The 26,777-nt window shown below is 42.0% G+C and overlaps 1 protein-coding gene across 4 annotated transcripts in view; it reads right to left on the reverse strand.

Annotated features, from left to right (window-relative positions):
• Positions 1–18,832, reverse strand: part of NEO1 (neogenin 1) — a 157,995-nt gene extending 139,163 nt beyond the window's left edge. For all 4 annotated transcript variants that reach the window (XM_072951072.1, XM_072951073.1, XM_072951075.1 and 1 more), the window contains exon 1: positions 18,568–18,832. In XM_072951072.1, the coding sequence (XP_072807173.1) occupies positions 18,568–18,697 (130 nt within the window). In that variant the 5' untranslated portion in view covers positions 18,698–18,832. The remainder of the gene's footprint in view (positions 1–18,567) is intronic.
• Positions 18,833–26,777: the final 7,945 nt, after the last annotated feature.

Here is a 26,777-nt window from a genome sequence, read left to right on the forward strand (position 1 = left end):
CATTCTAAAAGGAGATATTTCTGGAGACGTAATATATACCAGGTACTGGATCAGGCCCTGAGGATACAGAGATGAAAGTTAAGGCCGGTGCCTGGAAGGGCACGGCCTAGTGATCATAATTTGAATTCCTCCATCTGGCCTCTGTGCCCTGCCTGACCTTGGTCTTACTCTGCCCAGGTTACCAGATGACAACACTTCACATGCTTGCAAAGTGATCCCCATGAGCAGTAACAAGGAGGGGGAGGAGGAGACTGGGGGTGCCTGGGGCTATGGGTAAGACTGACGGAAGGGACAGCCGCACACGGGGGAAGGGTGTAAACGCAGGCACAGAGAAAAGGGCTACTCCCCGCCCACGAAGAGCCATGGGCCTCCAGGGCTTTAAACATAAAGAAGCAGTTCGGTCTGCCTGGAGCTGCTCGTGGTCTCTGTCATCCAAATAACATGAGGGTTTCCCTCACACGCAGAAAACCCATTTTATTACCCTGAATATTACAGTCACCTCTAACAGCTACCAATGGACCACAGAAATAAGACACAAGAAAAACTAACGGCAAAAGAATGTTTCATTTTTGAGTCATTAATTTATCTACTTTTCCTGCTTTTCTTCTTACCTTACGCATAAGCTTAGAATAACAAAGTGCCCACATCTAGGGACAGGTTAGAAGGGGAGAAACAAGGGAACCGCCGGAGCTTGAGACAAGCAAACTGCGCAACTGGCCTCTGAATAACTGCGAATTGGCTATGAAGTCCCCACTTTCAGACACAACAGGTTTTTAGAGATGGATGCCTTGAAGTGAACTGCCCTGCAGTGAAATTCCGATTGCATTTACAATGTATCTTAACTATGCCTTTATCTGTTTAGACATGGAGTGAGCCCTCAAATGAGCAAATCTGCTGTGTAAATCAGGTACTTAATTAAAGAGAAAAGCTTAGTAGGCTGCAGGGAGAGATTTGCTGAAATGGTGAATTAAACACCATTATAGGAAGAGGCTTCCTTCACTTATTAATTCTATCATTTAGTCTACGAAATTTAAGTCGGTCAGGAGTAGTTACCGTTTATGTATTTTTCACTTAAGACTCGAGGTTAGGGCAAATATTTCCTGAGAACCTACCATCTCCAAGGTACCTGTGCTCATGGGCCCCTGGCAGATGAGGTGGGAAAGGCGTAGGAAACAATGCTTCTCTCCACAGGATTTAAATTCATGTTAAATCCAGTGTGGTATTATTCTCATATTAGTACTTGCTAAAGTGTCGATAATCCAAACTCTCTGGTCAGCTCACTCCCCAAATCTCCTGAAAACTAGCTCGTGCTGTTCAAACCTCTATGTGCACAGCAGAGGCCTCACTTCCTTACTGAGAATATTGCCTGGTCGGTGTTCCTTCCCTGCAGTGAAAGAGTACCCCCGCCCCCTCCTCTCTAATCCACCGCAAATCTTTCTAAGTGTACTCAGAACCAATCCCATATTCTCCCAACCTTCCCTGGAAACTTGCATTATTGATTATTTCGTTTTCCTTGTATATTCAAACTACCCCACTCAAATAGTCTTCCACTGCCTTTTAAATACGTCCAAGAGTCTCGCCCACGAAACACACACCATTCTCACTAGACCTCAACCACTACATTCAGTAGTCCCCATTCACAGCCAAATTTCTGGAACTTTCCACACTCTTCATTTCCTCCCTTCCCATTTGTCCCTCAACCTGCTCCCAAATTCCACTTAAAGCTCTTAGTAAGTTCGCAACAACTCCCGGTGGCTTAAGGCAACGGCATTCTTCACTTCTCAGCATACGTGGTCTGCCAGCAAAGCCTGACGCACCTTTCTCGGCTTGTATGACGCAACCCTCTCCTGGTTTTCCTCCTCCTCCTCCACTCACTTCTGTCCTGTAGCGACCCACCTTCTCAACTCTGCCATTTGCTAAGCAGATGACTCCCAAGCCCACAGCCCCCATCTTTCACTAACTCCAGAATGTGACAAACTGCCCCCGGATAACTCAAAGGCATATCAAGTTCACTGTGTCTAAAATTAAACTCAAGCTCTTCTTGGTCCCCAAAACTTACTTCTTTCCCCACAAAAGACACCATCATCCATCCTGCTGTGATACAAATCCTAAAAAGCCTTAGGAACCATCTTTGGACATGTTTCTCACCACAATATCCAATCCACCACCAGGTTCTATTTTACACCTAAATGTCTTCCCACTCTGTAGACTTGTCCCCATGCCCATCATCCTGTTGTCACTGTAGACTGCCCAGACAGCTGCACAGCCGTGAGACGACACTGGCACCACCACCAACTCCACACACGATACACACATGGGTTTCTTTTTCTTGCATATATTATAAGGGTTAGGTTCTTTAAGTATCTTTTATTGGAATTTCAAATTATTTAAAATTAGGCAATGCACAAATCACCTGTTTTTATATATATATATATTCCCTATCTCAGTCCCACTAAAGTGAACTTTACCAAACAAGGTTTAAGTCTGAATCATCCTCAACGCCCCAACATACAAGGTGGCACACAGCATATACTCAATAAAAGTTTACAGAATGGACTAGTCTGAAATTCATTGTTTTGGAGGAAAAAATTTTTTAAATTTATATACATAAGACTTTCAGTTTAACTTTCATTTATGTTTCTGTTTCCAAAAGTTGAAGCAGTTAATAAAGCAAAACTTTAAAATGTATTATAATTTTGAATCTTCCAGATATTACATTAATCTAATACAGATGAAATCCTATTGAATTTCATATTTGAAAAGCCATTAAATGTAATGTGATTATTCCCATGTAAAAACCAAAATAAAAGACTTTCAGAGAAATGGCGATTCTTTTCAAATTGCAAATGTTTGTAGCTATAAAGATATTTCTTAAATACAAGTGAATAAACAGCAACTACCCCATCATAGGAACTACTCTTTCCCTTGGAGACGAAGTTCATTTTAAAACACTATTCCTTTTGAAACCAGAAGCAATATTCTGGGTTTTCTCGGTCAATGTAAAGCTTTGTAAGAAATTTCGCAGATGCTTCCTTAAATGCAGACTCCCAGGCCTCCAGGCCACAGAGTTTCTCTCTCAGTTTACGCGTAAGGATGCCCTGAAAAATAGTGACCTCACTCTAAGAATCACTGAGGCACACTGCCGTCGGCTAAATCAACCAGTCCCTGTGAGAATCTCAAATTAATCTTAAAAGATTCTACAGACCACTGATGTTCTGGGGAAGGGGGGAAAACACCTTACTTCTGTTTCCTACTTCTACCTCTTCCGTGATTCATTTTCATCGTGAAGTTACCTTGTGTTGTGGTACACAGCAAATGCTCATTAGATGTTTCTTCCATTAGCCGAGCTGAGCTGCATTCATATAGGTCAGATTTACAGCTTGTAGTATTATACTTCATTTGTTTAATGTAATTAAAGGCATTAGCACTTCACAGTATCTCACAAAGCACATCACGACTTCCAGATGTTCTAACACTTGCATAAGAGTGAAAGCCACCGCATCAAAAACTGAAACCCTGGCAGCAAATGTTCTTTGTCATATCAAGCTTAACATTACATAAATGAAACAATGTATTTGACCCAAGATGAACAACATATGAAGAAAATCAACTTACATCATAAGAAAATACTAGTCAGGAAGACTCAATTTAAATAGCTTTCTCTAAATTGCACTATTCTTTCTGGATGTAAAGTGAAGACAGCCAACCTTTCTTACAGTGCATTTTATGTCTATAACAGAAATAACCTTGTTCTTCCTGAAACAGCATAATGAAGCCAGCTAGCCATTTTCTTTTCCAGTTCACCTCTGACCTCAGCTACCTGCTTTCCTAACTCCTTCTACAATACCTAATTATTCAAACCACTTCTAAAGCAAGATTTTCAGAATGGCAAACTCTAGATTTAAGGCTGAAGCAGATTCCTAATTCTTCTTCCTTTAAGTAAAAGGTTGCATAATGAATATATAACACTTCTACTTTTGTTTCATGTCCTACCTAACTTATTGAACTCTGAATTCCTTATTTTAAAAAAAGCCATGCCATCCTACTCTCTATATATGCATAACATAAGAGCAAATGCAATCTTATGTATAACATTAACCAACGCCTACCCAACACTGCACCCCAATGTCCACTGAAATAACCAAAGGAATATATTTTTTTAAAAACCCAAAAAAACAAAAGCACCTGGGGAAAAATCTGTAGCCCACTGAAGATTACAGAAGAGTGCCAACCACGTGTGGGCCTAGGGAGCCTCCAGGAAAGAGCCTGGCAAAGTATTCACATTGCCAATACTGTGCTAAGTAAAGTTTTGAGACAAGGAGCGGAAAGAGAAGAGGCTGCTACTGCTAGCTCCACAACCAACTGCCAGCATCTGAACTGTGAATTTAACCCCAGCACTGAAAACATAAACCCTGCAGCAGTAAACCTCCCGATTTCATAGCAGTCCGACTATACCTTGCCCCTAGTCCCTGCAAACCACCAAACCAATGACCTAACAAAGTAAAATTATCCCAAATCTAAAATTGTCTCTTCTTTCATCTAGACTCGAAACATCAGAATAGGAACCCACACAAGTTTAAAAAGAGCCCGCCTCAAACCAGCAACACTGAGCAGACACAGACACCATCCCATTATCACAACTACTCCCCATATAGATACTCTAAAAGACCCAGGAGCTAAAGGAGTGATTGTTCTATCAACTGAAGCAAAATTTTTCCCCTGGAAAATTTACTAGGAGAGAGAATTTCAAAATATTACAATTCTCAACTGTAGAAATCCTGAAAAAACTTAACTGAATACCATGCACATGAGAAGAGAATAGTCTGGGGGGTGGAGTGGGTATAACTCAGGGGTAGAGTGTACAAGGTCCTGGGTTCCTCCATTTAAAAAACAAACAAACAAATCTAATGACCTGCCCCACAAAATGAATACATTTTTTTAAAAAGGAAAAGAGAATAACCTGAAATCAGGACAGACCGCTTTCAGCCACAGGTTGCACACGATAAAACAAACAAACATGAAAATTTCACATAGGACACACATAAGAGAAAAGACGAAAGGAGCATTGCAAGAGTTTAACTTCCAAGAATGACAGAGTAAGTGGTTTGGACCAACTCTTCCACTGAGAAGAAATAAAGAAACTAGACAAATACAAAATATCTGTGTGAGGGCAACAGAGGTCATGAGGAATTAAGGGACCAAGATCCAGGTAATGAAAAAATCCAAATAAACAAATCTGGTATTTGGAGTTGCTTTTTGCCCAGAGGTATCTGTGGGTTCTAAACGCCACCACTGCTGCAGAGGCTGAGTAGACAAGCACAGCTTTTGACAGACTTAAGCCCTGAGAGGACAAAAACTGGAGTGAGGGCATGCCTCACTCACCCCAGGAGGAGGGTAAACCTGTTAAGCTGTAGATGAGGACCTTCAAGGGCTACATCCAGGAAATCAAGGGTAAACACCAAATATTTCAACTCATACAGTCTGAAGCCCAGTTTTAAACAATCTCAATCCCTGAAGGGATTAAAGTGATCTGAGATTGTTAGTGGCTTTATAATAACCACGTACCAGAAGATAAGCAAAGGTAAACCTTTTCTAGTAGAAGACAGTAGCATTCAGATTATTTCTGTAATTTTTCACAAAGAATGTCTGGCACTCAATCAGAAATAAACAAGCACATAAAGACACAAAACCCCAAAACCAGGAGAACCAGACAAAGGCAAACCCTCATGCAATAATCTGGGGGTTGGGTACAGCTCAGTGGTAACACATGTAATGGAAGGGTTAAAGGAATAAAGATATAGTACGGAAAATTTCAGCAGAGACCTAGAAACTATAAAAGAAAACAGAACAGACTTTCTAGATTTGAAAAATACAGTAAATGAAATTAAGAAATCAATAAATGAAGTGCTGTCTCTGGCAGAATGCAGAAAGTCACAAGAGACTGTTGCTCTTACCCTAACAACCAAAACAGGGCAGATAAACTACAGAAACCATAGCTTTTCTGAACCCATCAGAATGATGAGGATTCAAAGAAGCTTAAGTGAACTAAACCCCAATGGGGAAGAAGAAATATTTGAAGAGATAATGGCCAAGAACTTTCCAAAATTGATGAAAAGTAATCATCCCAGAGAGACAGGAAACTCTACATGCAGGACTAATACAAAGAAAATCAGAACTAGGCTCATCACAGTCAGATTTCTGAAAATCATAGATATAGAGCAAATATAAAAATGGAAGATTTAAAGCCAAATTAGATCAGTCATTACATTAAATGTAAATAGACAAAGAGCTTTAGAAAAAAGACAAAAATTGTCAGTCTAAATAAAAAAGAAAACCTAACAATATGCTACATACACAAAAGAAATATAATACTACAAAATGGCTAAAAACCAAAGTGTGGAAACTCTTCAACACTAACCAAAAGATAGGTTATATAGCTATATTGTTATCAGAAGAAGTAGACGTTAATCATTAGAAAGATAACAATTCTAAGTATGTATGCATCTAACAATATAGCCTCAAAATACATAAAGCAAAAATTGACACACCAAAAAAAGAGAGAGAAATAAAGTTTCAGAGTAAAGAGACAAGAAGTCAAATATACTTATCTCTGGAATTCCAGAAACAGATAACAGAGTACAGGTAGTAAAGTAATAAAAGAAGAAAAATTTTCTACCCTACAACAGATGTATGTGTTCAAAACAAAAAAATTAGAGAAGTCACATCATACACACATTTCACATTAAATGAATTCAGGCATACGTGAGAGAATACGAAATAATTTAAACACAACAAGCCACTTCACATGCCATTCAGTATAAGCATGCAACATGAGATGTGAACTTGTTCTCCCAGCTGAGCTCAGCTCCAGTGTGCCTCTCTTAGTATGAACATCTCACCACGCTTCAATTCTAGAGTTTAAAAAAAATGGCTTTGAACAATATAAATACAAGTTTTTCTCTTCATCTGGTAGTCAACAAAAGAAATAATTTGTTCCAACACTAAGAAGAAAAGCTATCTATGCTCAACTTACTGAGAGATGAAATATGAGCCTCCCGTGTGGGATTTTCCTAAGGTATGGTAAAAGAGAAAATGGTAATATTCAGTTTTCACATTACTTTCTGAATCTAAATCTAATGCCTATACAAAATGCAACTCCACTGTATCAGTTTTTAAAAAGAAAAAAATCAGTGAATAAACTTCCATCTATCCATATCCTGGAGAAATTTCTAAATCTCAAAATACACACACACACAAATTCTAAAAACATAGATTTTTTTAAAGTGAGAGTACCTAGTAGACATTAATATTGTGTACCACATTAAATCTGGAGGAGGCAGGGAGCTGTCCAGTGAGTTCTGAAAGAAAGATTTTAATACAGGAATTTTTTTTTATCAAGGTCAAATGATATGCAGAGGCGAATTTTAAAGCAATTTTGAACAAAGTGCAACTAACAACCAAGTAAATACCACGTTATACTTCTTACCCACAAATTTTAATGACTGATACATAAGGCTGATTCTGAAACTGCAAAATCTCTAAAAAATACACCTATTCTGAAGAAGGAAATTCACTTTTCCACAAAGCTTCCAAATTTTTAAAAAAATAAGGATTTCTTCATAAAAATTAATTCCTCAGAACTTCCCAATACACATTATCCTGAAGCTTATTTCTGCAGCTTTGAGCGAAATCAATGTTTCATAAAAGATATCCACAACGTCTAACAGAAAATAAATGAAGTCTTAAGAAGAAGCAAGTATGTAGCAAGGTTAATTTTCGGGCATTAAAAGTTGGAACAAGCACTACCTCCAGCTTCTTTTCTAGTATCACAACCTTTAAAAGACTATCTGGCCTATGATTTCATCATCTAATAATCAGCTCTCCATTTCATAACAAATGATAAATTTTAGAATAACGAAAGTGAGCCTTTCAAGAAACAGTTTACTGATCAAGAACATTTTTGTTGCTTTGGCCTTTATTCTGCCTCAACTCACACTGATCTTCCTTTCATTCTCTTTGCCAGAAAAATCTGCCCATCTCAAAAGCCTACTCATGCTTTCAAAATCAGCTCAAACCCGACTTCCTCAAAGAAACTTATTAACCAAATACTCCAAACTAAACAAATCCTTATCCTTCTCCACATAAGCTCACTCGTTTAACAATCTAATTACACACAGTCATCAGATAATATAAACCAAATTACATAAGCGTTATCCAATTTTCATGTATTTTTAGGAAGCCTCTTCATCCAGTTTATAATAATAAAAATAACAACAGTTTACATTTAATGAGCGATTAAGACAAGCCAGATTCTGTTCTAAGCATGGGCACACTAACTGCACATCAGCACTCATCGTTTACCTCAGTTCAGTAGTGGCAGGTTATTACATATGTTATTTATAGTCAAGAGTTGTTCACAATTGTCTTTGTAAGCCTTCCCTCTCCCCGCCTAGCACTCTAACCCAGAGCCACGCCATGCACACAGAGGTATGGGAAAAGAACAAACATCATTTTGGCACTATCACACACAGATGTTTCTGAATAAAATATCCAGAGGCAAAATGAACTTGACCATTTTACACAGCTCTGATTCTAGGTACTTATCTACTTCTGCAGACAGAGTAAATGTTTCCTTCCTTTGGACACCCAAAGATGGGTGAGTGTTCAAGTCTTTTCCCTAGGTTTTCTTTTTCGTCCCTCAGTGATATGATCTAGTCTCACGGTTTGAACTATCACCTCCATCAGATAATTCCTGAATCTACATTTCTAGCCAGAGGTCTAGACAGACCTCTCATCGGAGCCCCAGTTCTATATCACCTTTACAGAGATGTTCTGCTGGCATCTCAGGCTCAAGGCATTCAAAAATGGAAATCACTTTCTGTCCCTTACACCTGCTTCCTGTTGCATCCTGAATCCATTTTTCACTTGAAACCACCTCAGTCTCTTGAACCAAACTGGCATTCAAGCATTTGATTAACTGAACTTCCTCTAAGCTAAAGCTGCCCATCCTGTCTTAAAAGAGGTAGGGGGTAGTAGTACCTGTTCCAATTCCTATTTTTCATTCAAATCAATGAGTAAAATACTTAACTTTTTTTTCCTTCGAAATAGAAGAGTCTGAAAGCTTATGGATCCACATCAAGGGAACATGAGCGGTGGTTAGAAGTCAGGTAAGCAGATCACCTTGATTACTCAGTGTGCTTCTCATCACATGAAAAACCACAAGTACCCATCGGAGTTTTGACAGTTATAGTTCTAAATTGTTCCTATCTTGACTATATTGTTTAATTTACATTATAGATGAACCACTGATTCAAGAAAGAAAACAGGAATATGAACAAGACACAAACAGACAATTCTCAGACATACTATAAACCATTAATAAAAATCTGAAAGATGCTCAACTCCATTAATAATTTTAAAATATAAAACTTAAGGAGACATAGTTTTTTCATCTATCAAACTGGCAAAGACTCTTGAGGTCTGAAAATAATACGCTGGCAAAGATGTGGGGAAACAGGCACTCTCTCACTTGCTGTTGATAGGAGAAATCTGCTTTTTGCAGAACAATTCAGAAGTAACTAGTGAAAATTTCAACACACATGCTCTTTTACCCTGCAATTCCACATTTACAAACTTATTCTATAGTATATTTGAACATGTGCACAAAGACATTTGTAAAAGTGGGTTCACTGCATATGTCTGCAATAAAAAAATTTGGGAGCATCAAAAGAGAATAAATTATGATATATCTATAAAATACCATATGGCCATCAAAACAGCTGCAATCAATTTATATGCATTCACGTGGGAAGATGTCCCAAAACAAGCTGGAAAACAGTATGCACAACACAGCCCCACTTTTTAGTTTCGTTACACCTGTATGTACTATACATTTTAAATATTTAATTGTATATATAAAAAAGTCTATAGCTATTATTAAAAGTGACTGTCTGAGAAGTATTCTCTCACTTTTTTATCTTACATATTGTTTGAAATTTTAAAATATTTTAAATTTTCCAAAGTCAAACCAACAGTTTTACCCCCAGACTTAAAACTCACAAACATGTTTTAGCATCAGGGTTGGAGATGCTGCTAATAAAGGCAGATTCCTTGGCTAGGAAGGTGGGACCAGCAGACAAGGAACCCCGCCCTGCCACCTCATGTCCCTTCCTAATCACAGTTCCTTCTCTCCCACCTCAGGTGTCAACCTGGACTCGTACTAATTTGAGGTGAGATGAGACTCCAGGGATTTCTGAGGGACGATGTTTCTTCCCATCTAGAGTAGGAGGGGCCAAAGAAAGGGCCAAGGGCGGGCAGCACCCACTAGCAGTGGCTGCAGAGGCGAAGCAGCTTTCCTCAGCCTGGCTGAGACAATGATTTCTGTTTCAGGAAAGATCCTGTGTTCTTATGTTTGTTTTAAATCTTCTTCCTCATAAAGGGGACTAACTGCTGTTGTTGGCAGGTATTTCCTAGACAGTCTTTCTATCACTTCTGATCAGCTATGGGCTTAGCAATCAGACAATATAGTTTGTTAGAAATGCATGTAAATTAAAGGCTATAGGCTCTAAACAAGTACCACTGGGACCCTGAGAAACTTATCCACTATGATGTGTAGACTTTGAAAATTATTCCTCATATTCCCTAGTCTCCAGTTATATTCTGGAGATGAAGGCACATGATGGTTGAGTTCTACGTGGGCGGGGGTGCTATTGATAAAGGAATTATCGCCATAATAAGAAGTGTATACACACCCTCCTGGATACGTAACACTATGTAAATTTAAAACAACTACTAACCCCATCTCAAACTTCAAAAGCTTTTAAGAATTAACCAAAAAGATCCTCAAATATTAGTTATTACATTAAAAATTATGCTATGAATAAAAAATTATAAATATAATGTATAATTTGTTATTCTATCCCTTGGATTTGTAAATAATGCCATCGCCTTAACTAGACCTTATATATAAAGATATATCTTGGTGATTTTTTTTTTTTACTCACTCTGCAGCTGAAAAACAAATATTCTGTATTCAGTTTCCACATGGTATCATTTTAAAAATCACTCTGCTCAGGACTCCTCAGTTTTACTGGCTATTACTGACCAGTAATAAATCCTGAAAACCTGCACAATCCATCTCCGGATTTCCCGAAGACATGGAAGTAGCTGCACATTTAGATGGCTCCATTATTAGCATTCTCATACATTCAGACATTCCAGTAATCATTTCACTTAGAGAAAATGAAAAATAACTCCTTCTCAGAGTTCTAGTCTACTGACTTGGTAAAACTAAGTTAGGACTAAAGGATGACATGACCAAAATTCTGAGAAAAGCAGCACTATTACTCAACAGTAACACAACGATTCCAGAATTTGTTTTCCACCTACAGCAGTTATGACACCTTCTCTGTCCATATCAAGTTACCTATTATCCACGGGCCTGGTTCATCTCTGCTAGCAGGCCAAGGCTTCCCAGGGAAAGAAAACACGTCTAACTCATCTCGGTATCCCCATGGTGCGTAACTGTGCATAATAAGCCCTCGGAGGTAACGTGTTAGCAACTTGCCAAAGTTAAAAACTAAAATCTTAGTCCAAATGACTGGAAAATTAAAAATTTTTTGGTTTGGGCTTTTTTGGGGGGCAGGTGGTAATTAAGTTTTTTTAAAGTACTTTTTTTTTTAATGGAGGTACTGGGGATTGAACCCACAACCTCGTGCATGCTAAGCACACACCTCTACCACTGAGTTATATATACCCTTCCCCCTGGAAAATTTAATTTTAAATTTCTTGCTATAAAACAATTTTTTAAAAGGTTATGTCTGTTTTTAATAGGAAAAGCAAAGACACACAATCTGCATTTCAGACAGCCCAACTGCTAACTCCTTAACAAGAATTCAAGTACTGACTTCAGTAAAAGAAAACATGTATTAACTACCACTTCTCTCGCTCCCCTCTCTCTGTACACAGGGAGTCAAAAGGAAGACCAAAATCTGCTTATTTCAGCTAGATCTGGAACTGGGTCAGTTTACTTTACATCCTTTACAAGCCTAGGAGCATCTAATCTTTTAAGTAATACTGCAACTTAAAACATCTCACAACTGCTTAACACTGAAGCTTCATTTCTTGAAGTCAGCCTTAAAGCTATTTTTACACATATAAAGTAAAACCATACACGATCATTTACAAGCAATTTAAAAGATTTTCTCAATCACATCCAACTTCACAGCAGAAAAAAAAAGATGTACAGTAACTTGGGCTTTAAGAGAGTGATAGAAGATAATTCTTGAATCAAAGAACAGAAGCAATCAGTGTTCAAACGCAAGAAATGAACAGAGATCATTTAGATGAGATAAATCCACTACTCAATTTTAAAGGTTTTATAAGTTATAGAAACCTGGAGGTAGAAGGGAACTTTGAGATTACCTATTAATTAGATAATTAATTAATCCCTCCAGTTAACAGATGAAACAGAGAAGCTATGGGACCTGCATTTTAAAATAACAGCCTTAAGTTCACAATTAAAGATGAAACTACCTTGAAAAAGCAGTAAAAGTACTAGTCAATAGTATTACTCTTAATGATACCATTACTGTTCTACAGTAAATGGAACCCTGACTCTCACATACACACAAAGATTATCTTTTCACCAATAATCCCATGCTGGAAATCCAAAACATGAAGGGAAAAGACTATATGCAGGAAGATGTTCATTACAGCATTCTTTACGGGGGCAAAATACTGAAATCAACATCGACAAAAGGAGAATAATCATCAGCACCAGCATGCAGTATAGTAAAGAGCCCAGGCTGCGGCCCTGCAGAAACCGGATCAGAATGCCAGTTTTGCCAGGAGAGCTGTGAGGTAAGTCACTTGAGACTCAGTTACCTCACCTGTAGAATGGGGAGACAGGACCATCTTCCTCACAGGGTGGTATAAAGGATTAGATGCATGTAACAGAGCTTGGTACAGTGCCTACAGCTCAGTGAGGCTGCTATTAATATCATATGCATTCCCTGGACTATTCTTATTATACATTAAGGAAAATCTATACACACTGTCATGGAAGGATCTCCAGTGCAGTGTTAGGTGAAAAACAAGCTGAAAAACAACAGGCAGCATGAGCCTGCTTATGTATTAAAAAAAAAAAAAACCATACACACACATGTGAGAGCAGAAGGAAAGCATTAAGAGCAGTTATTTACAGGTTAAAAAAGGATTTGTTGGTGGAAGTTTTACTTTATGTACATCTATATATTTCTTACTTCAAACATGTATTTAAGTATTTTCAAATAAATTTTTAAAAGTAAACTGATTTAAAGATAGTGTGGCAACAAAGAAAAACAGCATAATGTGCATGTAAAGTTGTACAGACACCATGATTACAGTGTAAAAATGGTGTGCCACATAACAGCAGCTAGAAAGAAATACACCAAAATTATACCAGCGGGTGTAAATTAAATTTTTTGTCTCTATTTCCAAAATTTTTAGTCAAAAAACTCTAAATGAATCCAAAATCCAGGTTATATTTTAATGTCATCTTTCACTGGCCTGTGTCCCATGACTAAGTCAATTTTTGAAAATCATAAACACAAGACTTTTCCTCATGTCACCAGCTCTCTGGTCAATGTGATCTCACCTGCAGTCATTTCCCCTGACTGTTCTGTTGTCGATGCAGTTTTACCTAGAAGCCAAAGCGCCTACCAACAGCATGGAACCAGACAAAAACTCGGTAATAAAATGAAGGGTTTGGGAGAAAAGACTATTAAAACAGATAAACAGAGCTTCCACATTGTGAGATTAAAGTTACTCCAATATTTTATATTAACATAGAGAAAACTCACAAAGAAACTAACAATGATCACAGGAAAAAAACCTTCACTTTGAAAAAATTTATGAGAATTGTAGTATATTTTTAAGTTCACAGAGAATGTTAAAACCATTCTACACAGGTACTGAACTTTACAGTTTACAAGCAATTTTGCATTTTATTCTTTTGGCAACTCTGGTAAGCAAGGTTTTATTCTTGCCTGCCTAGAGCCCCCGGATTTGTGGGAATGTGTAGAACCGAGTCATATTCCAATCCTCTGCCTTCATGTAAGTCTTTTCTGCACTATCCCACATCATGTATTAATTTTCATATGGTTTACTAAAAGCAGTCACACTTATCTCCTCTGAATATCCATCCTGGAAATCTGTGAATTCTTTTACACCTCAGCTGGTTAGGCAGGCAGCGCAGAGCATCAGTCCCTAATTACAGACAAATTAGTACGATCACTGGTTGTTCCAAAGATGACAAAACTAATAAATATTAATACTGCAGCATACCCAGAAGAAGATGACAAAACTCACAAAAGGTCACAAAACAAAGTAACATGAAGAAAGCCTGAAGGAATTAGGACGACTGACTTAGAAAGGAGAGCAACAGACACACAAATGCTGTCATCAGACATATGACAGACTATCATATAAAGGAATCAGAATTGTGCCGTAAGACCCGAGTCGGGGGGGTTAAAACCAAAAGCAATTCAATATTCATTCGATAAACAAGTACTGGTGATCTCTCTGTGACAGACAATTATGCTACCCCAGGTAAGGAAAGTCCAAATCCTCAAGAGGTTTGACTGGCAAAGGGGACGAGAAAGTAACACTAGATGAAAAAGACTCAGAAAGCTCTGGGAACACAGAGAATGAAGACACAAGCTCTGAGGGAGGGTGCCAGGGGGAGAAAAAATTCACTGGACAGAGAGGAGGCGTTTCAGAGGTGACCAGGGTGGGAAGTGGCATTAACGGGAAGAAAGAACAGCATGTGCAAAGGTGTGGAGACCTGAAACTCTGCAGTAACCTGGAGTGGTGGAGCGCCAGGGACATCTTAGAGGTGTCAAGAGACGAGGCTTTCAACTGGGAGTGCAGGATAGTGGTAGAGAACATAAACAGCCTCATGATGTCCATGCAGAGTTTAGACTCTAACGCTCAAGCTGTGGAACACTAATTATTAAGAGGCTGTATGTAGGAGAGTGGCATTCTCAGAAGAATATCTAAGACAGCTCACTCCAGCAGGAGAACAGACTTCTAGAAGGTAACAGTGGAGATAAAGAGGTTAATTACAGAGCCGCTATTGTCACTCTAAGTGGGGTGATAATGATTCAAGAAATAGCTAGGAGGTAAAAGTTAAACAGAATTATTGGCTAGAAGGAAAGGAGAGCATCCAGGATGACTTCTAGATCTCCACCAGGTTGAGTGGTGAACAGTGATGTCCAAGGCAGGTAACAAAGGAAAACAAGCCCACACCATCATTCAAACAATGGTGAGAACCCTGGGACAGAAAGTGGTCTGTTACTGTCTGGAGAGAGGGAATGAGGGCAAAGATGAGTTTACCTGTGGTCTTGGGTAACGTAAGGCGCCTCTTCAGTGAAGCTACAGACTGGCACGTGAGGATGAGTGGACTAGGAGGGCCATGAGCTTACAGGAGCAACCAAAGACAAGTGTACAGAATGAGATCAACTTTAGACACTAATATTTAATGAGGAGGTGAAAGAAAAACCTGAAAACAAATGAAGAATTGATCAGAGACGTAAGAGATGAATCAGGAGCTAGGGTGGTGCCAAAAATGGCAAGAGAAAAAAAATTCAAGAAGGATGAGAAAATGTTTACTAAAGCAAAGTTTACTAACAGAAGTTACTCAAAACAGGAATAGACTGCCTCGTGAGGTAATGAATCATATCATCAAGCAAATGATTCAGGCAAACAGTCATCTGTCTATGCAGGATGTTGACAAGAGGATTTTTAGCTTCAATGAAAAGCAGAGCTACACGACCCCTATGGTACACCTCCGAAGTTTAGGTCAAGGCTCAACGTCATTAGGACATTTCATCAAACACTCCTCTGCCATCTGATCAACTGAATGGGGTATTCGATTATTCTAATAAAAGTTTAAAAAAACAATTTCTACATATTTCATGTAACTCAGAAACAATCAATACTGAATTAAAACTTTTCACTAATTCTGCTCTTGGGATACAAAAAGTTGCTGTTCCAAGTGTGGAAATAGCTGATCTAGTATACTTCAGATTCAAACTGATTTCAAATAAGCTCTCAACATTGTCTTCCTAACTGTCTACACCGTTGTATCCCAATTCCCACCACTGGTACCACCATTCCTTAATCCCTTTCCTCTGATTAGAGAGACCTGCGCTGCATGGGCTGCTCTGTCATCTTTCCCTAGGTCCCTCCGTATCTGCCCAGTAATCTGCCTTTCCTTCCTAACACCACCCTGTGTGCCTAATCATTTCCAACCCTCCACCTCTGCTGCCCATTTTCTATCACTAGTCCTTCCCTCGCCTCTTTCCTCCACCTCCCCATGTCTACACATCTTCCTTATGCTGGAAAAACACCCCATTTATCCCTGTCCCACACTGTCTTTCTCCTTTACTACCAAATATCTCCATTTCCTATCACCTACTCACTGTAATCCCTTAACAGAAAGGTGTCTGAGTCTAACCCCTCTACAAAAATTAAAAATTTAAGCCACTGACAAATGGCACCTAGTTTACTGACAGCTTGTTCCAGTTGCCATTTACTCCCTGCTCAATTCCCTTGACGTCTCTGCAGCTTGTGAAAGAACTGACCAGCCCCTCCTTTCCCTTCTGCAATGAGGCAGGATGGTTTGTGGAGAGCACTCTGCAGAGATTGAGACCTGTGTTCTAGACCCAGCTATACCACTAGTTAGCTGCAGGTCTCCTCACCTCCATTCCTACTCAGATCTCACTTCTGAGGCACCATGACACCCAGGTTAGGTTAGGCACCTGCAGTAAATGATTTCTCAAAACCGACTTGTCTCCATGGTAGCGCCTGTCAGAACTTAATTACTATGTAATTAGCAGTTGAATGGCTATCTTTCCTACCCACATGCCAGACTACAAACTCCATGAAGGCAGAGCCCACATTTCAGCCCTGCCTTGCACTTCTCATCAGTGCAAAAGTAAATGCCCATCAACTGAATTAATGTTGAAATAGATGTTAAGACCACTTTCTAAGAGACTGATTATTTTTATGAACCTAAGTGATAAAATTACTACGCTCTACTTACAAAATTACTGACAATATTTTTATCAGAAACTCTACCAACTACCTAACACATACACAACATGATGAGCCACATATAAAATTCCACATATAGAATTAGGAGAAGAGAGAACTTCTTACATTTTTCTTGCCCATCCACAAGCACAGAAAGAGCTGGATCAGTTACCTACATTTCAGGACCAACATGTGTATTCTGGGTAGGATGAACATGCAAGTTTGATACCAGTACACTATTGTATGCATAGATGCTTTGATAATCCCCAGTGGCTCGTTCAGGTTTAAAGCTTTTAATTTTGGCAAAAGCCATGTGCTATGTATACTCTAAGAAAATCAAAAGAAAGTTTTTAATCAGCCAAGTATACTGCAGTGTGATTTTAAATATAAACCCAGGAAAAACAAGTAATAGTAGTGACTGGAAGCTGCCACTGTGCCTGACGACTTCCAAATACAAAAATTTCAGCTCTCACACAAGTAGGTGAAAGTTGTCAAGTTTTATGACACACCACCTTGGTCAAACAATTTAAACAGATTATATGCTAATTTGCCTTCAACTGCTGAGTGGGTTCTGCTCCTCAATTACACTGTAAGGTCTCTATGGGCAGGTCTGGCGTTTTGTTAATTGGTCCCCTTAAATAACCAGGAATGCAAGTGTTTTCAATAATCTATCATATAAAAAACCTGAAAATGGCTTTTGTGGCTAAATATATTTAAATATTGCCACTTGAAAACAACGTACAAGTACTTAAAATCCGATGCCTAGACAATTCCCTAGGTTAAGAGCAGTTAACGGGCTGTAAATATAGTTGTAATCCCCAGGAAAGAAGCAGCATTTTCATAACGGAAACATTAACAGATATAATCACTTGGAGCCGTTCTCCAAGGCGCCCTCATCGTTAAGTCAACACCACTGGCTATGAGGGGACAATTGTGTCCCTCTGACACCCTCTCTCTCCGCGGCCTCGGGGCTACAATTTCGCACCAGGATACCTTCGAGATGAGCCAGCCTTCCCAGGGACTTCAGCTGGGAAATCCCTGGCCAGGGAATGCGAAGTTCAAGCCCCCCTCCCCCTTCCATTCCTGAAAATTAATGAATCGCCCGTACGATTGTTTATTTAATGAGGTGTGTAGTGGCCTCTACTGGTGCTTGTGTGAGCACAAGAATGTCCCACTCTTACAAGTGGGATGAGCCTGGGGGAGGGGAGGGAGGCGAGGGGTGAACCTGCCTCCGGGTACAAAGCGCAGAACTAGACCCCGGAGCCCCCGCCGCGCCCCCACGGCCGCCCCTCCCTCGGGGCGCCCCCGCCGGCCCACCTCACTCTCCACCCAGCGCGACCCCCTTTCTCCTCCGCAACCCGAGACGAGGCAGAGAAGTTCCTGCACGTTTGCTCCTGGATCCTAAACAAAAACACCGCGGCCGCCGGTGCCGGTGCCGCGCCCCCGCCCCCACCCCGCGCCGCCCCGGCCCGCGCCTCGGCCGCCGCTTACCTGGGGACTGCGGCGGGGAGCCGCTCCTGGCGGCCGCGGCGCCCGACGCCCAGCGCGCGAGCAGCAGCAGGCAGCAGAGCCAGAAGGAGGAGGTGCCGAGGACTCGCCGGGCTCCCCGCTCCGCCGCCATCTCTTCCCCGCGAGCGGCGGCGGCTGCGGCGGCGGCGGCAGCGCCGCGGAGCCCTCGCCTGCTTCCCTCCCGCGCGCCTCAGCCGGTCCCTCGCTGCAGGCTCGGCTCCCGCGGCCGCCGCCGCCGCTGCTCCAGCCCGGCCCGGCCCGGCCCGCGCGGCCCCTCTCGCGGGAGGGGAGACTCGGGGGCGCCTCCCTCCTGCAGGGGGGCGGAGAGGGAGGAGAGCCGAGAGGGGGGAGTCAGTACATTCCGGGGCGGGGGGGGGTCGGTCTCCAGGTTCCAGGCGCCGCCACCCGCCGCCGACTCCGGCTCCACACACCAGCGCGAGGTGGGCGGAGACCGCGGGCGGCGGGGGTGGGGGGCGGGGACCCGGGGCGCGCACCCCCGCGCACGCGCAGGCGCGCGCCTCCCTCGCCCGCACCGCCTTGCTCCGCGCGCGGCCCGCCGCAGCTCCAATCCCGGCTGCCGCCCGCTCCCCTCCCCCTTCTCCCCGGAGCCGAGGACGGGCGCGGGGCGCGCGCGCCGGGCGCTGCTGCTGGCGTCAGGGAAACCCCGGAGAAGCGGATCCTCCTCCTCCTCCTCCGCGTCCTGGCCCCCGCGCGCTCCCGCCTCCCCTGCTCCTCGCACCCGGGAGAAATTCTCCCCTCTCACCTCCCCGGACGCCGCCGGCTGCAGAGACCTGAGGGCGAGAGGCGCGCCGAGTCCGGGCCTGTCCGTGAGGCCGGAGCGAACGCGCGCCTCTCTCCAGCCTGGGCCCAGGGCCTCTATATAGGGCCTCAGAGGAAACCGAATGGCCTCCGGGAGGAAACCTGGGTGCGCAGAGGGTCGGCGCGGGGATTTATGTTCTCGCCAAAAACAATAGCGATCCCGCCCGGCTCTGGCTGGGACCTGGCGCGGCTCCCGTGGGAGGGGGCCCGCCGCGCCGCCGTTGACCTCCGCTTCCCCGCCGGGCCGCCCTCGCCGCGAGCTTCCCCCGGGACATTGCCGGGCCCGCCCGGACCGCAGGGCCCGCGCCCCCACCCGCAGCCCGCAGCCCGGCTCCAGGGGAGCAGGGCGCAGGCAAAGGTGCCCCGTGTCCACTCCTGCCGCCGGCGCGAGGGCCCAGCCGCGCCCCACGACGCCCCGGGCTGATGCTCGGGCTGTAACCGAGACCTTTCACCTCTGCTCTGCCGGCCCCCGCGCATCTTCGTACCTGGGAGTCACGTCTTTTCGCTGGAAAACCAGGAGCAGGCGGGATGTGACTTTAAACCTCTTGCTCATCGTGAGGCAGCACCCAGGCTGCCCAAAGTTAGGGAAAAGCACTGTGTGGTTACACTACTGATGGGAATACTGACAATTGTATAAACTGCACCCATGGAAAATATTTTAAGAAAATTTCTTTGTATGGTTATGCACTTGGAGAGTCCTGTTTGGTTGTTAATATGAGTTGGATTTTTATTCACTGGTTCTGTATACTCAGTAACCAAAAGTATTGCTTTCCACAAGTAGATGGCTAGTTCTCTAACTTCCACATCCCTCTGCGCCTTCTAATTACTTCCCTCAGATATTTTTTATTCTGAAATGGCAAAAAGCAGTGTAAGGTTTGCGTTAACATTGGGAGGGAAGAGCTCAGAATCCTCATAAAACCTCTAAGATCATCCAAACGTTGGAATCAGGAACCCTTGGAAACAATTGGCTCTTAAAAGAGCGAACACAGGCTTATTGTTTTCCACTAGGGAAACAATTTAAACATCTTTTTGTTTTGGTTAGAGTTGTTAAGTAGCAAAAATATTTCCTAAATACCCCCTGATTGACCTGTTAAATTAGAAATAGATTACTTCCCAATTACTCTGCAAGTATTTGCTTAATTAGCCTTTAATAATCACATCATTATTCAGTTTTCTGAGATAATTAATGAGAAAAGCTCTTTTGGAAACTATAAATTGCCTGGCAAATGTTAATATTCAGGTACCTTTTCTAAGTCTGGAAATTTTTCACTATATCATAACTATAAAATGCATAATATAACTTCTAAAAGGAAGCTTACGTTTATCTCCAAGTTTGAAAAATATGTGCGTTATGGCTAATAAAGTAATCAGATTGATTTTCATGTATGGCCTCTGTGAACTATCTAGGTTAATTTATCAGCCCACTGTGTATGTTAGGGTTAAATCAGAAGTTTAAAGCACTTTCTGTAAAATAGAGTGACTAAGTCATATATTTCTGGCTTGTGATCAAATCACAATTTTAATAAAACCCACTGTAATAAACCACTCATAGTTGGGACCCAGATTAAAAGTTACAAATTTTCTACCAGTTCAAAAGCAAGGCTGGAGTAGACCAGACGGGCACTTGAATTCAGATCCTCCACCTTCTTTCAGTTTAACTGACAGTGGAGACATTCCCCTTAAAAGTCATCATTAAGACTAATTAATTTCTTCTTTTGTAAGGCATCTCTGAGAAAAGATTTTCTTAGGCATTTTATTTATCATTTTCATTCTCTGAACAAAATTTTCAATTAATACCTCAGTCAACATTTATACTACTAATCATATTTTTATGGAGTCTAAGTTATTAATCAACATGAAGCAATGTTAAGACATTCATGAAATTAACACTTTTCCCATCTAAGTAAAGTTAGAACGTGAGGCCCATGTTCAAGGCATAGTGCACAAAGAAACTTTTAGAGCAAAGAAAACAGACTGGCCATTGTTTGTTAGTATAAGTTATCAAAGTGCAGGCCAAAAATAACTAGACCAAATACTCTTGTGAAATTTATTCTACGTGTACTTTGATATAAAAATTAAATGCAAAGTTAATAAAGCCGATGAATGTAAAACTTGGTAAGAATCTTATTCTCAATGGTGAAAGGATTATTTTTCAACTTTAGAGAGGCAATCTAGTTCAGTGCTTAATTGCTGGCAGTAATTAGATTCCGCAGCTGATCTCTGGCTGAATCCCAGTGTCCGAAGTAGAGAAAGAGCTAAATCTCTGACAAGTGGATCCCAGTATAGAACACTCCCTGGTCCCAGCAACTTTTCAGTAGGAGTTACCCATGTCTTAAGACTGTGATTTTCTTCTGCACAGATGTTGACATGTTTACATTTGCCCTTTACATTCCACTAGGTAAGACATTTTATTTCTCCCTTTCGCTTCCAAAAGCCACCTGTTCTAGGGAGCCATCTCTGATTAAGCCTAATTAAGAAGGGTATGTGCTCCTTAAGGACAAAGCCTTCACAATATTAATTTTGCTTGTTATACCTTGCTTTAGTTAATCACATATCTTCAGTTCAACAACAATCTATTAATTCAACAAATAGTATTGAGGACCTGTTACTTTGCCAGATATTCTAGGTGCTGTGATAACAAGATATTGGTTCATTCGTTTCACATTTATAATGCACTTACTATGTCTCAGATCCTGCCCCGTGTTAGGGGAATGAAATGGTGAGCCAGATAGACAAGGTTCCCAGCCTAGCAGGAAAGATAAACAATTGTAACAAAGAAGTGTGAAGAGTGTTATGGTAAGGAAAGATAAGGAGTGTGGGAAAACATCATAAGAGCATCTAATCTGACGAAACTGTGTGTGGGGGCGGGGGAGCAAAGGCGGGGAGGGATGGGAATTAAAGAAGCCTGGGTCTCTAAGCTGAGACAAACATGGAAGGAAAAGACGGGTAGGACTTGGCCGCCCTGCAGTGGGAACTAACATCAGATTTGCATTTAAGAAGGATCGCTCAAGGCTGCTTCATGGATGTGTAGGTTAAAATGAGACAACACCAAGAAAACCAGTTTAGGTTTTTGTTAGCGGTAGTCTGGGGAGGAAACTCTGGTGGCCTGGAGTAAAGCAGAGGGAATTAAGAGAAGTGAATAGATAACAGAGATTTAGGAGATAGGTAGAAACTACAGAGGTATGTGGGAGAGAGGAGATGTGGGTGATTCAGATTTCCACTTGGGCCACTGAATGAAAGTGGTGACATTCACTGGGAAGGATCAAGGAAGAGGAGCAGATGGGAGGCCATGTGAGTTTACCTTTGGACAAGTGCCTATGTGACATTTGAGTAGAAGTATCAGTAAACTGTTTGTTATTTGGGTCTGGAGTTTATCGGGGAGAACTGGGCCAGAGAGAGGTGAGGCATCAGTGTATACCGTATATGCCTGAATATAAGGTGCTTCTGAATATAGGGTGAGCCCCGATTTCCGAATTAAAAATCCATCCACCCAATAAAACTTGGAGATCAACTTGAATGTATAAAGTTTTAAGCAATATGGATGAAATAATCTAGGATCTACTTATAGTGTTCAATGTATTAATTTAATTATACTTTCTTTACATATTACATAAAATATAGTTTAAAAAATAATGTTATTGAAACACGTCACAGTGTTTTACTGATCACCAGGGTCACATTTTGAATCTCTGACACAGTTGTTAAGGACACTCATCCTCACTTCACCCAAGGTTTTGCCCCTGTATTTGATGTTGTCACTGGGCACTTTATGCTGAGCCTCTGTATCAAATCACACTACATCATTTATCCTGTAATCGAATTCACTATCGTACCATTTTTATAGTGACTTTCAAAGGCTTGTTTACAAGAAAATCCAATATTTGCAAATGTGAAGGTATTTCTCTAGAAGCTATTTCTAAATCTGTATTAAATTTCCTTGTTTTCTTTCTTACCAATTCTGTCAGGTGGCTTCTATATGGACCTGGAATGAGATCATTTCGTGCTAATGTGTATCCCCCCCAAAGAGCATTTTCTTGTGCAAAATAACTGAGAGAACATCCAGTGATATGAAGGACTTTTTAGGGGTCAGAATATAAGGCGACTCCCTCTTTTCTAAGAGATTATTGTGTTCTGGTAGAGGGTGCGGGTTGGTCTTATATTCAGGTATATACAGTAATGCGAGAAAGTGGTTGAGGTTGTCCCAGGAAAGCTGAGAACAAACAAACAAACAAAAAAAGATTGAGGACTAGGACCAAGCCCAAGGAACACCAGTATGTTTCAAGTATAGAACAGAACGAGGAACTTGCAAAGAAAGAAGCCGACACGTAAAAAGAAAGCCAGAGGCATACGATATCCCAGAAGCCAAGGGAAGAAAGCGGTTCACGGATGCGGGTGATCAATAGTGTCACGTGCTCCCAAGAGGCCAAGCAAGGGGAGACCTGAAAAACACCCGCTGAATTTAGTTGTGAGGTGTCGTGGACAGCCTTAGTAAGTGCCGTCACGGCAGAGTAAGGCCACCTGATTGCTATAGTTTGTCACTGAGGATGAACAACTTCTTCAAGGAAGGAGAAATAGGAAGAGAGAGTTAAGAAGTCTAGAATGGATTTTGTTGAGAGGGGAATGGACTTAAATGCTGCTTTAAGGAGCAAATATAGAGGGAAGTGTTGAAGATTCAAGAGAGAAAGGGGATAATTGATGGCTGTAGAAGCGGCGTGGTAGATAATTTGGCAGCTGTAATTCAGTGAAGCCCATGATTATCCGACCTCAGCAGTCTCAGGGAACTGGCAATGGGCAAAGAGGACTTCACAGAACAGGGATACACCCCTGCCTTGTGGTTTCCAGGCAGCTTTCAGCTGAATTTGAGCATGTTCCAGTCTTCTGACACCTTAATGAAGACTGAAAATTAGAGGCAGCATTCTGATATTTGCTACCCAGCCCCCTAAAATCTATCCTCAGAGGACATATGGTTGGGTCCCAGCAGACAGCAGTCACAGACAAGGTAGTCCACCTTTCCAGTCAGAATGACAGGATCTTGCTTTCTGGTTGCAAGTAACAAATACCCAAAGCAAAACACTATCTTAAGCAGAAAGAAATTTTATTGGAAGAATCCTGGACTCTCAGTACAAGGATGCAGCCAAACCTCAGGAATGGAACTGGAGCCTGGAGCACCTTAAAGAACCCAGAAGGTCCCCTTTTGGAAGGTGTCTCGTCTCTGCACATCTCTCTGAATCTGCCTCAGCTTCACTCTTGCTGCTAAATAGCTCTCTATGTGTCTCTCTCCATGTCGCAGGAAAGGGCCACGGCCAACAGCTTTCAAGTTACTCTGCTGCAGTGTGATTCTGACTGTCAGTCCCAGCTACAAATCTCCCAGTGAAAGGACTGGTTGACAGTCTTGGTTGAGATGCCCACTCCAAACCATTCAGGGAGAATATGGCAGTTCCCACTGTAACCACGTAAATAAAGGAGGAATGTGCAATTCATGGGAGAGAGGTGCCGCAACATTGTAAAATGACTGTAACTCAATAAAAAAAAGTTAAAAAAATAAAATAAAATCTGATGATCCATCCATGTATCAAGAAAAAAAAGAAAAGAAAAGAAAAGAAAAGAGGTGCCAGACAATTCAATAGGCATTTATTATAACTGGGTTCCACTTGTCACTGTATCTCAACTGCCCAGCCTGCAACCTGATGCTTAGTAAATATTTGTCTAAGGAATAAATAGTTGGTGTTGATATAAAGATTTTTTTAATTATGAAAGGAAATTCAGATATAGGTCAAAGGATTTGGGCTTGGATAGGAAAAGCCAGAGAAGAAGGAGGCAAAGATGGACAAACGCAAATTGGGCTGAAAGAGGATACAAAATTGGTCCTTGAGCGTCTTGATTTTCTCCATGAAGTGGGCAGCAAGGCCCTCTGCCCCAGGGAGAGGAGTGGTAGGTGTTTGAAACACAGTGGTAGGTGTTTGAAAGAGTCACAGGGGGGTTCAAGAAAAGGAACTAAGTATGGGCCCAGCTGAAATTAGTAATGATACATTTGTGAGGTTTTTTTCTCTCCATCAGGTAAGAGGAGAGATGGTAGATGGTTGCACTGAACCCGAGTTTCTAGGAGTAGGTGAAGGAGTAAAAGGACAGACGTCAGTCATTAGATGACAGGGGGAAAAAAAAAAGAAAAGACAGTGAACTGGATGCCAGGATGCCATGATTCTCCAAATCGAAGAGAATTCTTATTTTGCTTGGGATTTTTTGTTTTTGCCCCAAAAGGTTGAGAAATGACAGTGGGAGCCAAGGTGAATATTAACACTACCTCCGGTCACTGGAAATCTTAACAAATGAGGTCCGCAGGAGTGGCCTCAGGAGACAGCCAGCTTTCAAATAAGGCAGGAGACAGAGGGAGTGCCTGTGCGGAGACTGGGGAAATGGAGGCGCCGGGTTACTGTCCAGCAGGGCTTCCGAGGGAGCAGAGGAAATGGTTGGGAAGGAGGGTCAGCACTGAGAGTTTGCATCAATGGGGAGGAAGCACAGAACACACTGAGCTGAGCCTACAGGACGAGGACCATTAGAATGAGGGTTTGTGACTCAGCGGTGACACTAAGCCACGCTATCGTGTTGAGGACTGCGGACTGTGAGGAGCCCAGTCCCGCCTGACGCAGTCTTGGGGGCCGTGTCGGTAGGTGGAGGCCCAAAGGGCCAGAGGAGGGCCCGTCTGTTGACTTTCCCCCTGAAGGTTCTGGATTCCTCACACACCCCCTCAGGTGGGCAGCCAAGAATGACAGCAGCTGAGGCAGCACTGCAGGGGCTGCAGTGACCCGGGGGCAGAGGTAAAAGGAGCCCTCCACCCCGGAAGTTCGAGGCTCTGCTCCAGGAGGAGAAGCTTCCCCGTGGCTTGGCCCAGGGGTTCCCAGCACGGAGCCACCCAGCTTTCCCTGTGGTCAAACACACACAGAGTCCCAGACCTCACCCCAGGCCCCTTGAATCAGCAGCTCCCAGGGGTGGGCCCCAGGGGTCTGTGTCCTTGAGCGGCCACTCAGTGGCTTCAGAATTCCTCCCAGGAGAAACGTGAGGGTGGCGTTGTCATCAGATAACAGAAGTAAGCAGTGACTCAAAGGGTAATCAGTTTCATAGGTTTTCATATTCTGAAGTCCAAACTTACCGAATTATACTAAAATAAATCAAAACATTAGTTTATAATTCCCTATTTTTAGCACTTTTGCTCTTTCTCCTCTCTTTTTCCTGCTTGTCGTTATTTTAATTTGAAATCACACCCTCTTATCATTGGTGATTTTTTAAAACCATCCCTTTTGATGTTGCCTTTATCAGACTTTCCCGTATTAAAGAAAGGTGTCTTCCGGAACAGCTGGAAAATGCCCAAAGTAAAT

This window comes from Vicugna pacos, chromosome 27 (genome assembly GCF_048564905.1).
Source record: "Vicugna pacos chromosome 27, VicPac4, whole genome shotgun sequence".
Taxonomy (NCBI): Eukaryota; Metazoa; Chordata; class Mammalia; order Artiodactyla; family Camelidae; genus Vicugna; species Vicugna pacos.